At 40.7% G+C, this 12,008-nt stretch overlaps 1 protein-coding gene across 1 annotated transcript in view; it reads right to left on the minus strand.

The window, feature by feature from the left end:
- The window catches only part of CACNA2D3 (calcium voltage-gated channel auxiliary subunit alpha2delta 3), a 437,646-nt gene extending 434,967 nt beyond the window's left edge, over positions 1 to 2,679 (minus strand). The window contains exons 1-2 of the mRNA XM_035337879.1: positions 2,066 to 2,679; positions 1,372 to 1,453 (exon numbers count right to left, since the gene is read on the minus strand). Of these exons, the coding sequence (XP_035193770.1) occupies positions 1,372 to 1,453; positions 2,066 to 2,184 (201 nt within the window). The 5' untranslated portion in view covers positions 2,185 to 2,679. The remainder of the gene's footprint in view (positions 1 to 1,371; positions 1,454 to 2,065) is intronic.
- Between the last annotated feature and the right edge of the window lie 9,329 nt (positions 2,680 to 12,008).

Consider the following 12,008-nt stretch of genomic DNA (forward strand, 5'->3'; position numbering starts at 1 on the left):
ATGAGAGTACACAAAAGATGTGAACTAAAAGCATAATAAATACTGTATGTCTTGACTTTCAGATTAAAATAAAGGTTGGCCAAATATACTAAACACAAGCCATTTAATGTTTTTGAAATGTATTCAAAGATCTCAAACATATTTTTTCTTAACAGCTGCGTATTCCAGCTTAGTGAAGTTCAGGTTTTGCAGTCCTGGATATACAACACTGAAAAGACAGATATGGCTACAGAACTCGCACATCTCAGTATTAAGTTAGGTGCTTCATTTTACATAGAAGAGCATAAGCATTTTATTTGAACTGTTACATGTACTGTCCATTACATAATTTCACAAGTATACAAAAGCCTTTCAAAATCTGTGCTACAAGCTGAAGCTATTTCCTTCACAAACAGACAATTTAACGTGTTACTCAGAACTCAAAATCACATCTAAAAGCAGCAGAAATTTAACATATGGGTTGCATGAGTGGACTGTAGTCAGAGATTGTCTCAGTGTTTTTCCATTTCCATATCACATATTAAACACTGCAAAATCACAGTCTTAAAGTTTTTAATATATTTTAGTCTTTCATGATGCCTTTTCCAGCAACTACTATAAAAATAAACTGCCTACAACACAGAACTGCAGTATAGGTTGCATATTTAAATTGAGGACTGTATCTAGTCCAATATCTACCTCATATTCAAATCCCCTTTCTCATTACCCCCCTGCCCCAATTACACAGACTTATACCAATTTCTCAAGTTTTGCAATACTTCACTAGCTTATTACCCAGCTGTGCAGCTGAGCAAGGAGATAACCACATCCATTCCTTTTATCCATAATGATGTAATACATCCCAGCACTGGGTTGAGATGATTGGGGAATAATGGGATTGTAAAAACTGCAGAGATGACAAACAACAGTGCAGCATTCTTTTCCTGATACAGTCAACTGCATAAATACAGCTCAGGGTGAAAATAATAAAATATGCCCTAATTCTGCTCCTTGAGTGAAGTTACCAGCTTTCATAAGGAGCAGCTGTTCCTACACAAAAATATCATCATCACAATGCAGCAACTAGATGAAATACCCACAATCTAGGCTTCAACCTTGACTTCAAGAAATAAACATTGGAGTTTACTTTCTAATAATAACAAAAAGAAATCATCCCCCCCCAATAAACAACTCAGTATAATCAAGGAGCCTCCAGATAGTGTGCAGTGTAATGCAAAGAGTCATCAGGGACTAGCATGCAATACAAAAATAGATCTTGGACCAAGGGATGCACTGCTCTGCTTTCCTATGAAAAATAAATAAATAAATAAATAAATCTGCCTCCATTTTCTCCTTAAAATCCTTCCTTATTACAATCAAAGAGATCCTTACCTTCTGCAGGAGCTGGGAACCTGAGTACTTGGCTGCAATAGATTTGATCTCCCCACCAAATGCTGAGGCCCAGAGCTTTACACTGTGAGGGGGAAAAAAAACGAGACAGGAAGAAATGTAATACACATGTCATAGCAAGCAACACAGACTGTAGCAGTTTCAGCTGCACTCATAAGGATTCAAGCAATTTTGCATTAAAGAGCTCAAAGGAACCTAGGCACAGCAAAAGATTAGCAGAGCTGTTCAAGTACAAGCACACGGCAGATGCTTTGCCAAGGTAAGGCCTGCGATACGGAACCACCTAACCTGCGCTTTTAAAAATTAAACAATCAACTTATACATGCTTTGCACAATATAATCTATGCCCACAGAAGGAAGAGGAGCAGCTAGAACAGCAGAACAGTTCTGAATGATAACTTCTTGCATGAGTTAAGATAATATCAACTATGCTAAATAGAAGCGTTTAAGGTAAGACTCCACAGCCATGTATTCCACTAACACATGCACTAGAATAAAATTTAAGTACTGCCACGCGTGTTAAAGACTATGATTTCAGAAACAGCTGACAGAGGAGCAAAGGCGCCTTGAACAGTCAAATACCTGTAATAAATAAATAAAAATAAAATAAGAACTTGGGTAGGCAAGTTCTCCTTCTTGACCACGGTCCTGAGAGAAATAGCATGAAAAGACTTACACAGACAAGGGGATCTGCTGCTCCGATCCAACCACATCCACTAAGGCTGTGTTAAAAGCAGTCCAGAAGATAAAGAAAAGACCCCAAAAAGCCCGAAGAAGATTCAAGTTCTCTAGCATTGTGTCTCCCTACGCCTGAAAAAATGTGGGGAAATTCAAGTTATCTGAATGTAGCAGCTGTGGGGTTTTGCTTCTAAAGCCTCTTCCCCCACCCTTGTCCCCCTCCACTAGAGCGCCACTGGAAGAAATCACAGCTCCATCCTCATCCTTCCAAAGAATGACCCTCTCTGTATAATGGAAGGAGAGGACCAGAAGCAAAGCTCTAATGACTTGAAAACTATTGTGTCCCTGGTAACAGCAAAGCGTTCTCCAGCACTACTGCAGCCACTTGCACGTAGTTCTTTACAACTCCGCAGTCAGCAGCGTGCCGGAGTTACTTCAGCGACCTGCTACTGCTCCAAAGTGCCCTCAGCAGCAAGCGAGCAGCCTCTCGATTCCAGCCGGGGGCGGCTGTCTTCTTGCGGGTCCCGCTCACTTGGCGGCAGGGCAGGCTGCCTAGAGGTCTCCTCTCCCTCGCCGGCAGCCCGCAGCCTCCAGCCCGGCCGGAGCGAGCCCAGGCATTGGGCCGGCAGTGCGGGAGCAGCAGCCTTTTAACGGGATGGCGCCGAGGCAGAGACAGGCACGGGAGGAGCCGCCCCGGCGGGAGGGTGCCTCCGCACGGCGGCAGCGGACCGAGGATGCTGCGGGGAGCCGGCCCCTCCGGGACGGAGCGCTGCACATCGCCGAGGGGGGGGGCTGCGGAGCCCGAGGCAGCCCCGCCGAGCCCGGCCCCCGTGTCCCGGAGCCCGGCCCCGGCTCCCTCCCCGCTCGCCCAGGGCAGGGAGCAAACCGCGGCTCGACGAAGGAAAAGAAAGAAATGCAGAAGTGAATCGGTGCGGGCTAAGCTGCGGGAGCCTAGGAACGGGGGAGCGATCTGCACTCGCCGGAGCCCCTTGCCGGAGACAAGAGCGGCTTCCGAGCTCCGCCACGGCGAGGGCAGCGTGGGGAGCCGGAGGGATTGGTCCAGGTATTTGGGTTGTTGGTGCGATTGGGAGCCTTCCCTCCGTCCTTTTGCTTTTGTTTCTCACCCTCTGCTCCCTTCTCACCTTCTCCAAAGGCACAGACTTAAAAATAGCGGTTGAACTTTAATGGAAATAAGCGTGGCAAGACCTGGGGATGAGCTGAGCCCGGGCTGAGTCATCCTTGCATCACACGCTGCTGCTCCGCGGCCGCTCTGGGGGGCTTGTTTCTTCCCTCTCGGGCTGGAATTAAAACCCCCAGAATATGCACCCTGCCTTTGTATACTGTACTTGTTTAACAGTTGCTGTCTTGAAGCTAGGTATGCAATACCTGTATTTTTTTTCCCCACATTACCATTTCTAAGAGCACCAAACAGTTTGCTTTAAGATACCAAAAATCTCCGATTAACACCTGGCTGATGAAAGCTTTCTGCTTCCTCAAATAGAGTTGAAAGTTTAAAGTCAGGAAGACAGGCTTAGGTAAACTGTATAGAACAAGAGCGGCATAGTGCACCGCAGCTCTCATCACACACCAGCCATCGCCCAGGGATAGCCAATATATATTCCTGCCCATACCACCGCCTTCATCTGAAGGCAATGAAGGAATCTGTGAGAAGGGATGCTGGTGCTGTTTTGTGTATTATTTAACTGCTCAAAACCGTGCTGTTACTGTGGATTTTCTAAACAGTGTTTTAAATATGCTGCCATGTCACCAGGTGTTCAGCCTACCTACAGGCAGAAATGTAAAAATGCACATGGCTGACTAACCATATATAATGAATTACATGCTCCTTTGAACGTATTACATAAACACTACTACTTTCGGAACTTGGAAGGAAATAGGAACTGGAGGTGGACTGCCTCACTAATCATGCTTTTTTTAAAAAAAAAAATTCAAAACCACATCAGCATAGAGAATTGTAATACTAACTTGTAGGACTCAAGCTTCATTTTTACATTAACACAGATCTTCACCTGTCTCAATTAAGTCAACACACAGTTCACTGATGACAAGTAACAGCTAGCTTCATTCTTCAAGGAATTATCAGAAGCCCTGGAAACTTTCTGGAGACACATACAACGTGTCTATGTTCAATAGCCCAAGAAATTTAACATACATTAAAACCACCACTAATTAGTATGAAAAGATGACAGTCACTTGTCCAACCTTGACTATTTATTAGACACTCACTATCATACCAGATTCACGTTTTACACCTTTTTCATATATAACCTGTCAATTACATTCATTTAGTATAAAAATCTTATTTCTACTATCATTAGTCTCAGAAAAAAAAAAAAGACCAATACTCCCAGCACAAGACCAGCAACCACCTTGGGTGCCTACAGACCTCTGCATGCCTTATACTGTAGCCTGCTCCCTGCATCTTGCATTAACACGCACCGATAGGTTCATGAAGTTATTTGGTTCTTTTCAATAGGGCTTTCCGCTCACTGACTGTGCTGTAGCAGTGGTTTAGCACACATGCACGTATAAGCTTCTAGAAGTGGCAAGTTTCCTGTCACAGGAGAAGAGGGCTGGCATCATGTCCTGGCCCGACTACCACTGGCTATGCCTGGAATGCAGATCACTGCAGGCAAGACACCAGGTCCAAAACCGATGTTACGCTTTCCACCACCACCACATTGTCCTCATGAGGTGGATGCAGAAACTTTTCCTATAGTGGGCTTGCATGAGGACCAATGAAAATAAATAGTAAAAAAATAAATAGTAAAGTGTTAAGTTTGGCCAAAAGGTTTGAATCCTTTCTAATGGGGGAGATAGTAGTGTGCATCATTATCAATGCACAGCCTTGTGATGTTCTGGAACAAAGTCAGAAAAAAACTAAGTTTCAGAGAAGCAAAATAATGAAGTTAAATTTTGGAAGTAATGTAGCATTTGTATCACGCGCTTACACTTTTATAGATGAAGACTCTTCCAGATTCAGCTGTTAAATGCTGGTCCCACTAGAAAAACGTGCATACGGATAGCAGATCAGAGAAGTGATGCTCCTAAAACTGTAGCGGCAGATCAGCACTAAGTGCAGGAAAGTTATTTACATGACAGTGGCCTCAGAAGCAGAGCCCCTTGTACAAGTGTACTGACTTGGATCCTCCCCCAGCCCCTGTTTTTAAAATACAAAATATCTAATCACCTGCTCTGTCTGATGATCAAGTATAATGGAACATTTTATTATCTCAGAAAATGAAAGAATCCACTTCCTCTATGAAAGCAGAAAAATTCAGACATATAAATTAACAACTAAGTGTTGCAATAGAAAGTCACAGGCATGGTCAGAAAGCTGATGAATCTCCAGAACTTTTGCAGTGAGCCACATTCAGAAAAACCACCAAGGGAGAGAAAGACAGGTCAAGTGCAAAGGGAAATGTGAGATTTAACATAAAGGCTGAGGCAGGAAACAGGTGAAGGGAAAGTCCAGCAGAGTAACTTCACCTGACAATTCCCATTGTTTTCCTGTCTACCTACAGATATATTTAAACTGATAGAAGGGTGTGTGAATAAGGTCATATTCGGACCGGTATACTTTGAGGTCTTTGATTAGACAAGTATCAAGTCCTAATTAAAAAAAAAAAAAAAAAAAAAATCAATGGAGAGACTTAGAGGGGAGAACATATGGCGCATGGGAGAAGAGTAGGAGGAAATGATATAATTAACACAAATGTTTATTGTATTTTTTTCTGATGCTTCTTATCTACAATCATTTAATCTAAAGAGAAAAATAAATGCAGAAGGCGAAAGTGCTAAATGCCCTGCTGAAGATGCAAGTGACTTCCACAAAAAGTTTATTAATAAAGGTAGGGAGGAGGGAATATGTCAGTTTAACTATATTCCACATATCAGAAAATTCAGATACCGCAAAAATAGATAAGTCTTAGCTACACTGCACATTGTGGTGTTATTAATTGCTTTGTACTGTATTACTCAGTGGTTTTGAGCACAAAGCTTTAAATCTTTAACTGTGTTCCTCACAGTGCCTTTTATTTGTTTGGACTAAGAGATGAAGATGTCCCCCCCCCACACACACAGATCTTCTTTGAAATGTTTTTCCAAAATGATAACCCTTGGAACAGAGGAAGTGGAAAGTACAAAGGGGAAAAAAGGAGGAGGTGAAATATTAAGTATGAGGGAGCTATATGCCCTATACTGAAAATTTTTCGAGCCTTTAACCTGCATGCCACTTTTCCCTTATTTCTCTAAGTATGTTTTATATAGACACACATGGAAAATGAAGACAGAGGTAGAAGGATAACAAATGACATTTCAGCTTCACAAAGCACTTTGAGATTGTCAGATAAAAGGCAGAATCTGAATGCTCAGGATTTATTTAGAAACAACCCAATGGTAGAAGAATTCATCAAATAATGTTTGCATGCAGTGAGAACAACGGGTTTCCTTGTTTCAAGTGAGCTGTACATCAGAGAGTAGGAGGCTGCATTAGACCTATTCTGTAGAGACTTAACATATGTACACGTATTCTTTGAATTTTATGAAGGTCCCATGTGTATAAATCTAAGTGTTTCATTAGTCAATAAGGAGGCATTCCCATACCATTTCCAAGCCACTTACAACAGATTGAGGTCAAGTAGCATTACTCACTGGATTAAATTATCACAATTCCACATAATGCACATGAGCTAGCAATTTATGAAAATAATAATGCTACAAAATTTCTAAGCCACATCAGTATTTTGTAAGCAACTTTTGTTGTGTCATCATCTGGTTTGCATATACTATTTAGGTCCAATATTTCAGTTCACAAGAATATTAATGATATATGCAACCTATGTTTACAGATACAATCTGTTACATGAGAATAAATGCAGACTTGAAAAATGCTAATACATACAGTTAATAAGCAGCATTTTAGGCTACTGCCATGTTATCTTCAGCACACTTCGACACCAAATAAACCTCACAGTTTGCCATAAACCCTCAGGGAACGCATGGTTAATTTAGCTTCTACAAAGCCTATGTTCAGCTGGCTTCAGCATCTCCACAAGGAGTTAAAATGTAAAATAGCAAAGCATTATCACATCCCAGCCTATGAGAGCTCACACTGCATGGTAAGCTAGAATGCTTTAAGCTAATGATGTTTATAGCTAACCAAATCCAATTTCAGCAGTCCACTGTAGCTGTAGTCTGTTCATGCCATTTTACATAAGCTTTGTTTATTTTGAAATTTCTACTGTTAAGACAAAGTGTACATTTGGTTTCTTTTGAGTGTCAAGCTAGGAAATGAACTCCTCACTAAGCAAATAAATTACCTTTTTACTCCCAAGGCTAGTGCTAGGTTGTAAACATTAATGCTTTCAATGCATTCAAAATACTTCAAGACTGAAGACAGGACCTAAAAATGAGAAGCTATAATTGAGGGCTCTAACATTATGGAGAGAACACTATGGAAACAAACAAAATGAGCATTTTTTCCTCAGACAATACAAATGAAGTCTAAAGGCCACAATATATTTGAGTGCTAATTGCTGTTGTGTATACACTAGAATGAAGCCCCTAGTCAGATCTACAATGGTTTGTCAAAGTTCATCTAAACCTTGCAAATTCCTCTGACAGAAGTCCCCAGGACTGACTTTGAACCCAAAACCCAGACTTCAAAAGGTAAGGAAAAGCATTGTTCTTACTTGAGATCTTTGCAGTAGTAGGGACACAGACACTGGATGCCAAAAATGATGTATTTAAGTGTGGAGATGACTCGTTAGAAACCTGCCCAGAACCAAAAGGAAGTAGTACTGAGAAGACTCTCAGGGAGAGCTGCTTTTGCATCAATTGCTGGTCTCATCTGTTGACCCGTTGTGTCTTCAGGGAGGTTAATTCTCCAACCATACAAATGAATGCAACCTGCAAACTTTAGAGTAACATTTTCAAAATATTGCCTTTACTATGAAGTTGAAAGCAGTATGGCTTTTGACCCATAAGACAGCGCTATGTCAAGTAATTACACAGAGCCATTAGGCACTTCAGAGGCCTATAACTCTGTCACTGGTGACTGCATCACAATCATGAATTTTGAGGTGGAAATACAACTTTTCTGAAGTCTTTAATATCAGATCAAGGAACTGGCAGTTTAGTCAACACAACGCCAGTTGTGAGATGTTAATGAAAATGAGTTTTGTGTAATTCTAGGTGAATTTGTGATATATTTCTGCTCTGTCATTCTGGTGAGTCTTGTTTATTTATCACAAGCGTTGATCCTGAAAATCAAACTTCTGTTAAAATACTATTGGAAATAGCATGCATGTAAAAGCAAGCATATGATAATTCCATTGGCTTGTTACAAAAAAAGAAATCCATTAACACAAAAAATCCTGAAGAGCAAGGATATAGGACTGTCTTTAATACCTGATCACAGTCACAGAGTAAGACCACCAAAGATTATCAAATGGCAAACAAGTTCTAATTAGACTAAAATAATATTGGGAAATGGTAAACATATATAACTATTTGAAATTTAAAATTAATTTATTTAACCTTGAATAAGAGGGGTTAGGTAATTCCTTAGTTGTACTAAGGTCACAAAAGCAACTTGGTAAAACCTATTTAGGACTTACTGTTTTATGTGAATCAAGCTTCCCTTCTTCAGTGGTTACTGTTACTTTGGGTAAGAACCAAATTTAAGATGTTTTTTTCTTTCCCCACCAACACAAGCTGCTTGTTCTAGCAAGCGTTAGTTGAAACTTTCCTCCCTGTAAGCTGATGAAACAGATCTTGTATTGGGACTATACTCCTCCAATACCCAGAATCAGTGGAAATGCTGGAGTTGAGCATAATGAATGCCTCTGGCACCACAAAGAACACCACCCTATCACAGAAAAACCTACAGGATTGTCTCTCACATTGGGGTTTCAAATTGACTTGTGTCTAGTGGTCCAGTTCTACTTCTGTTAATAATCTAGCTTGACACCGCATACCCTGGGATGCTCAGGCTTCATTTGCTAAAAGCAGTAGGTTAGTTTAAAAATGAATTAAAGCAGCTGTATGTTTAAAAGATGTAAAGTAAAAGCAAAACTAACAGCCATAAATATACTAATAAGGAAAAACATTTGCCAGAGCATGCATTTCTATTTCACAGGCCGTTGATACATCATGTCACTAACACTGCCAGAAAGACACTCAGGCTACATTCATTACTTTTGTAATGTCTCTCTCTATTTTAAACAACAAAACTAAAAATTCAGGCCATAGTATAGCCATCCTTCCTACGACTGCACAAGGAACAACTGCGATTTTACACTATGATTCTACTCAAAAGCAACCAATACTAGGTAGGCAATAACAAATATACAAGAAACAAACTCTTGAGCCAAACTTTTCTAAACATTACAAGCAACAGCCCACCTCAGTGCTCTGGGTTGCTTTTTTCCCCACCCTTGTCAAGAAAATATTTATACTTAATCTTCAATTTGTTATAAACTTGGGGACTCAAATAAATATAAAGGATTTGATACATTTGATCAAAGTGGTTATGCTTTATAATGAACTACAGAAGACCAGCGACACCACCCTTTGGTTAAGGTGATATTTTGTTAATCAGTAATGTATGCCATTTATCAAGGACTTCACCCTCAAAAAAAAAAAAAAAAAAAAAGCATAAAAAGTGCAGTTACCAGGCCTTCCACCTCCCAGACATCACTAGAAATAACCCTCCCCATATTCATGGAGGATGGGCTTAACTCTCTCCGAAACTGTATTTTTGGAATTAGATCTGAAGGCTGCTAGAAGAAAGTGAAAAGACATCTTGTCAGTGTTTCACAGGAAAGCTTAAGAGATAAAGTTCAGAGCTCCTCCTGAACATTATGCAGTCTGGTACACAGTTTGACCCCTGAGATGGAAGACTCCCTATTTTTCCTCCAATGTTTATTCCCCCCTCCCCACCACCATCATTTTATTCCTCTACAAACCCACTGCTGTGAGTCTCTATTTTGAGTTGTCAGTTTTCTCTACTGCCAAGTAACAGAATGATATTCCCCTTTTTCCTCACAAAAGCATCTAAAATTCCCTGAACAGTTTTCTGACTTCTTTCATGCCTAGATTCAATACTTGCAGCCTCCTCTATAGATGTAGCAAAGGCCATGTCATCCTGCATTACCTTCCAACTTATACAGACTGCTGCCCAGTCTTACTGCTGGAGAACAGAAAACACTGAAATCACGACCTCTGGTCACTTCTGTCATTACCACAAATCCAACCTACAGCAGCTACCCAGCCTCCAGAACAGGGGGTGTCAGAAATTCATGCAGAGCTATCCATATCAGATGCACTATGCACATTTGATGCTTGCCTAGTAATCAAGCGCCAAAGCCGCCAGCTCAGTACATATTATCATCCTCTACTGTTTGAGACCACTGACCCACTCAGTGCATTGCTAATTCACTTTGGTTTTATTTCCCACCAGGGAACCTCCACCCAAGGTGTCATCTACTTACTGTTCAAGGTGTCATCTACTTACTGTTCTCCACCCAAATTCTCCACCCAAGCAGCTGTTCCAGGAAACTCCCTACTTTCTTTCAAGCTATAAGATCTGAAGTCAGTTTATTTTTAAAGGAAAATAATAATTATCACTGCAAGACTTCAACAGTTCTTTTTCGTTAACAGCTTTGTGGTAGTACTTGGATAATAGAATACAGCTGCATTCTGAGACACTACATCTACATATTTTCATGTAATATGTTAACTGATACACATACTTCAATGCTTTTATATAATACATACTTTTGTAATCACTGTAGTGATTTGACTTACTGCTTCCTAGGTTCAGAAAAAGAAATTTTAGGAGGAGATTAAAAGACACAGACATCCATGTTCCATACAAATCTATGTAATACTTGAATATTAAAGTCAGAATTCTTGCCGATACATTTCATCAGGACGCTGCACCGTGGCACAAGATTGGAAATTCATTGCCTACAAGTGAGAGAATAGCACTAAACAACTCAGTCCTGATGAAGGGACTCTTAAGACAGCTTCCGCCATTCGAAATGTGCTCCCCTCACACGACAGCAGGTAATGGCTCTCCTATTCTTGTCCTTACTCTACTAAGCGAGCAAATCAAAGTTTTAAGGAAAAAAAGAGACATGCATGCACACATGCATACACAGACAGCTGAGATTGAAGGAGACTGGGGAGGGATAAAGTTGCAACTAAATACTTTTTCTGGATCCTTTAGGTCAAGCTATTCACATCAGTAAAGGCACAACTGGAAAGTCTATGGTATTACACTTATCACAAAGCTAGTGGATCTACTCCCATCTCTGTTGGTTGAGTAAGCCAATTAACCATAGGCAAAGAAAAGCAGCCAACACTGCTGAGAAGCTGCAAGGCTCTGAAGAGACAAGATCTCCAAATCCAGGCAAACAAAAGGCTACTTACTACCTGTTTCCTGAGACAATGCTGGAGGTTATTTCAGATATAATCAGCACATGTCCGGCCTTTAAGTTGCTGATGCATACAGTGAAGACAACCCTTTAACAAAGCTGAACATGTCTTTCATACTATCCCAGGGAACATCTGCTAACATGGCTCTGTTGTCAGAGAAAAGCAGACACTCCACAACAGCAGACACTTCAAGCAGCATTTCTTAGAGCAGCAGCTATAGCTTCAAGAAAAGTGTAAGACCAGGGAACTGCAGTAGCTGAAGACAACATATGTCATCTTTCTGGGCATTTTGCCTTCGCTGAATTACGAAGAGAACCAGAGTTTTACATTTTTGAAAACTGTAGATGAAGCAACGAGGGATTTATCTAGAAAAAAAAGAAGTGTCCTAACTGACCTTATTTACTACAATTGGTACAAGCACCACCCAGCATCCTGCCACCCCCACCGAGACTGAAATACAGTAGTGCATGCACACA

This window comes from Oxyura jamaicensis, chromosome 12 (assembly GCF_011077185.1).
Source record: "Oxyura jamaicensis isolate SHBP4307 breed ruddy duck chromosome 12, BPBGC_Ojam_1.0, whole genome shotgun sequence".
Lineage (NCBI taxonomy): Eukaryota > Metazoa > Chordata > Aves > Anseriformes > Anatidae > Oxyura > Oxyura jamaicensis.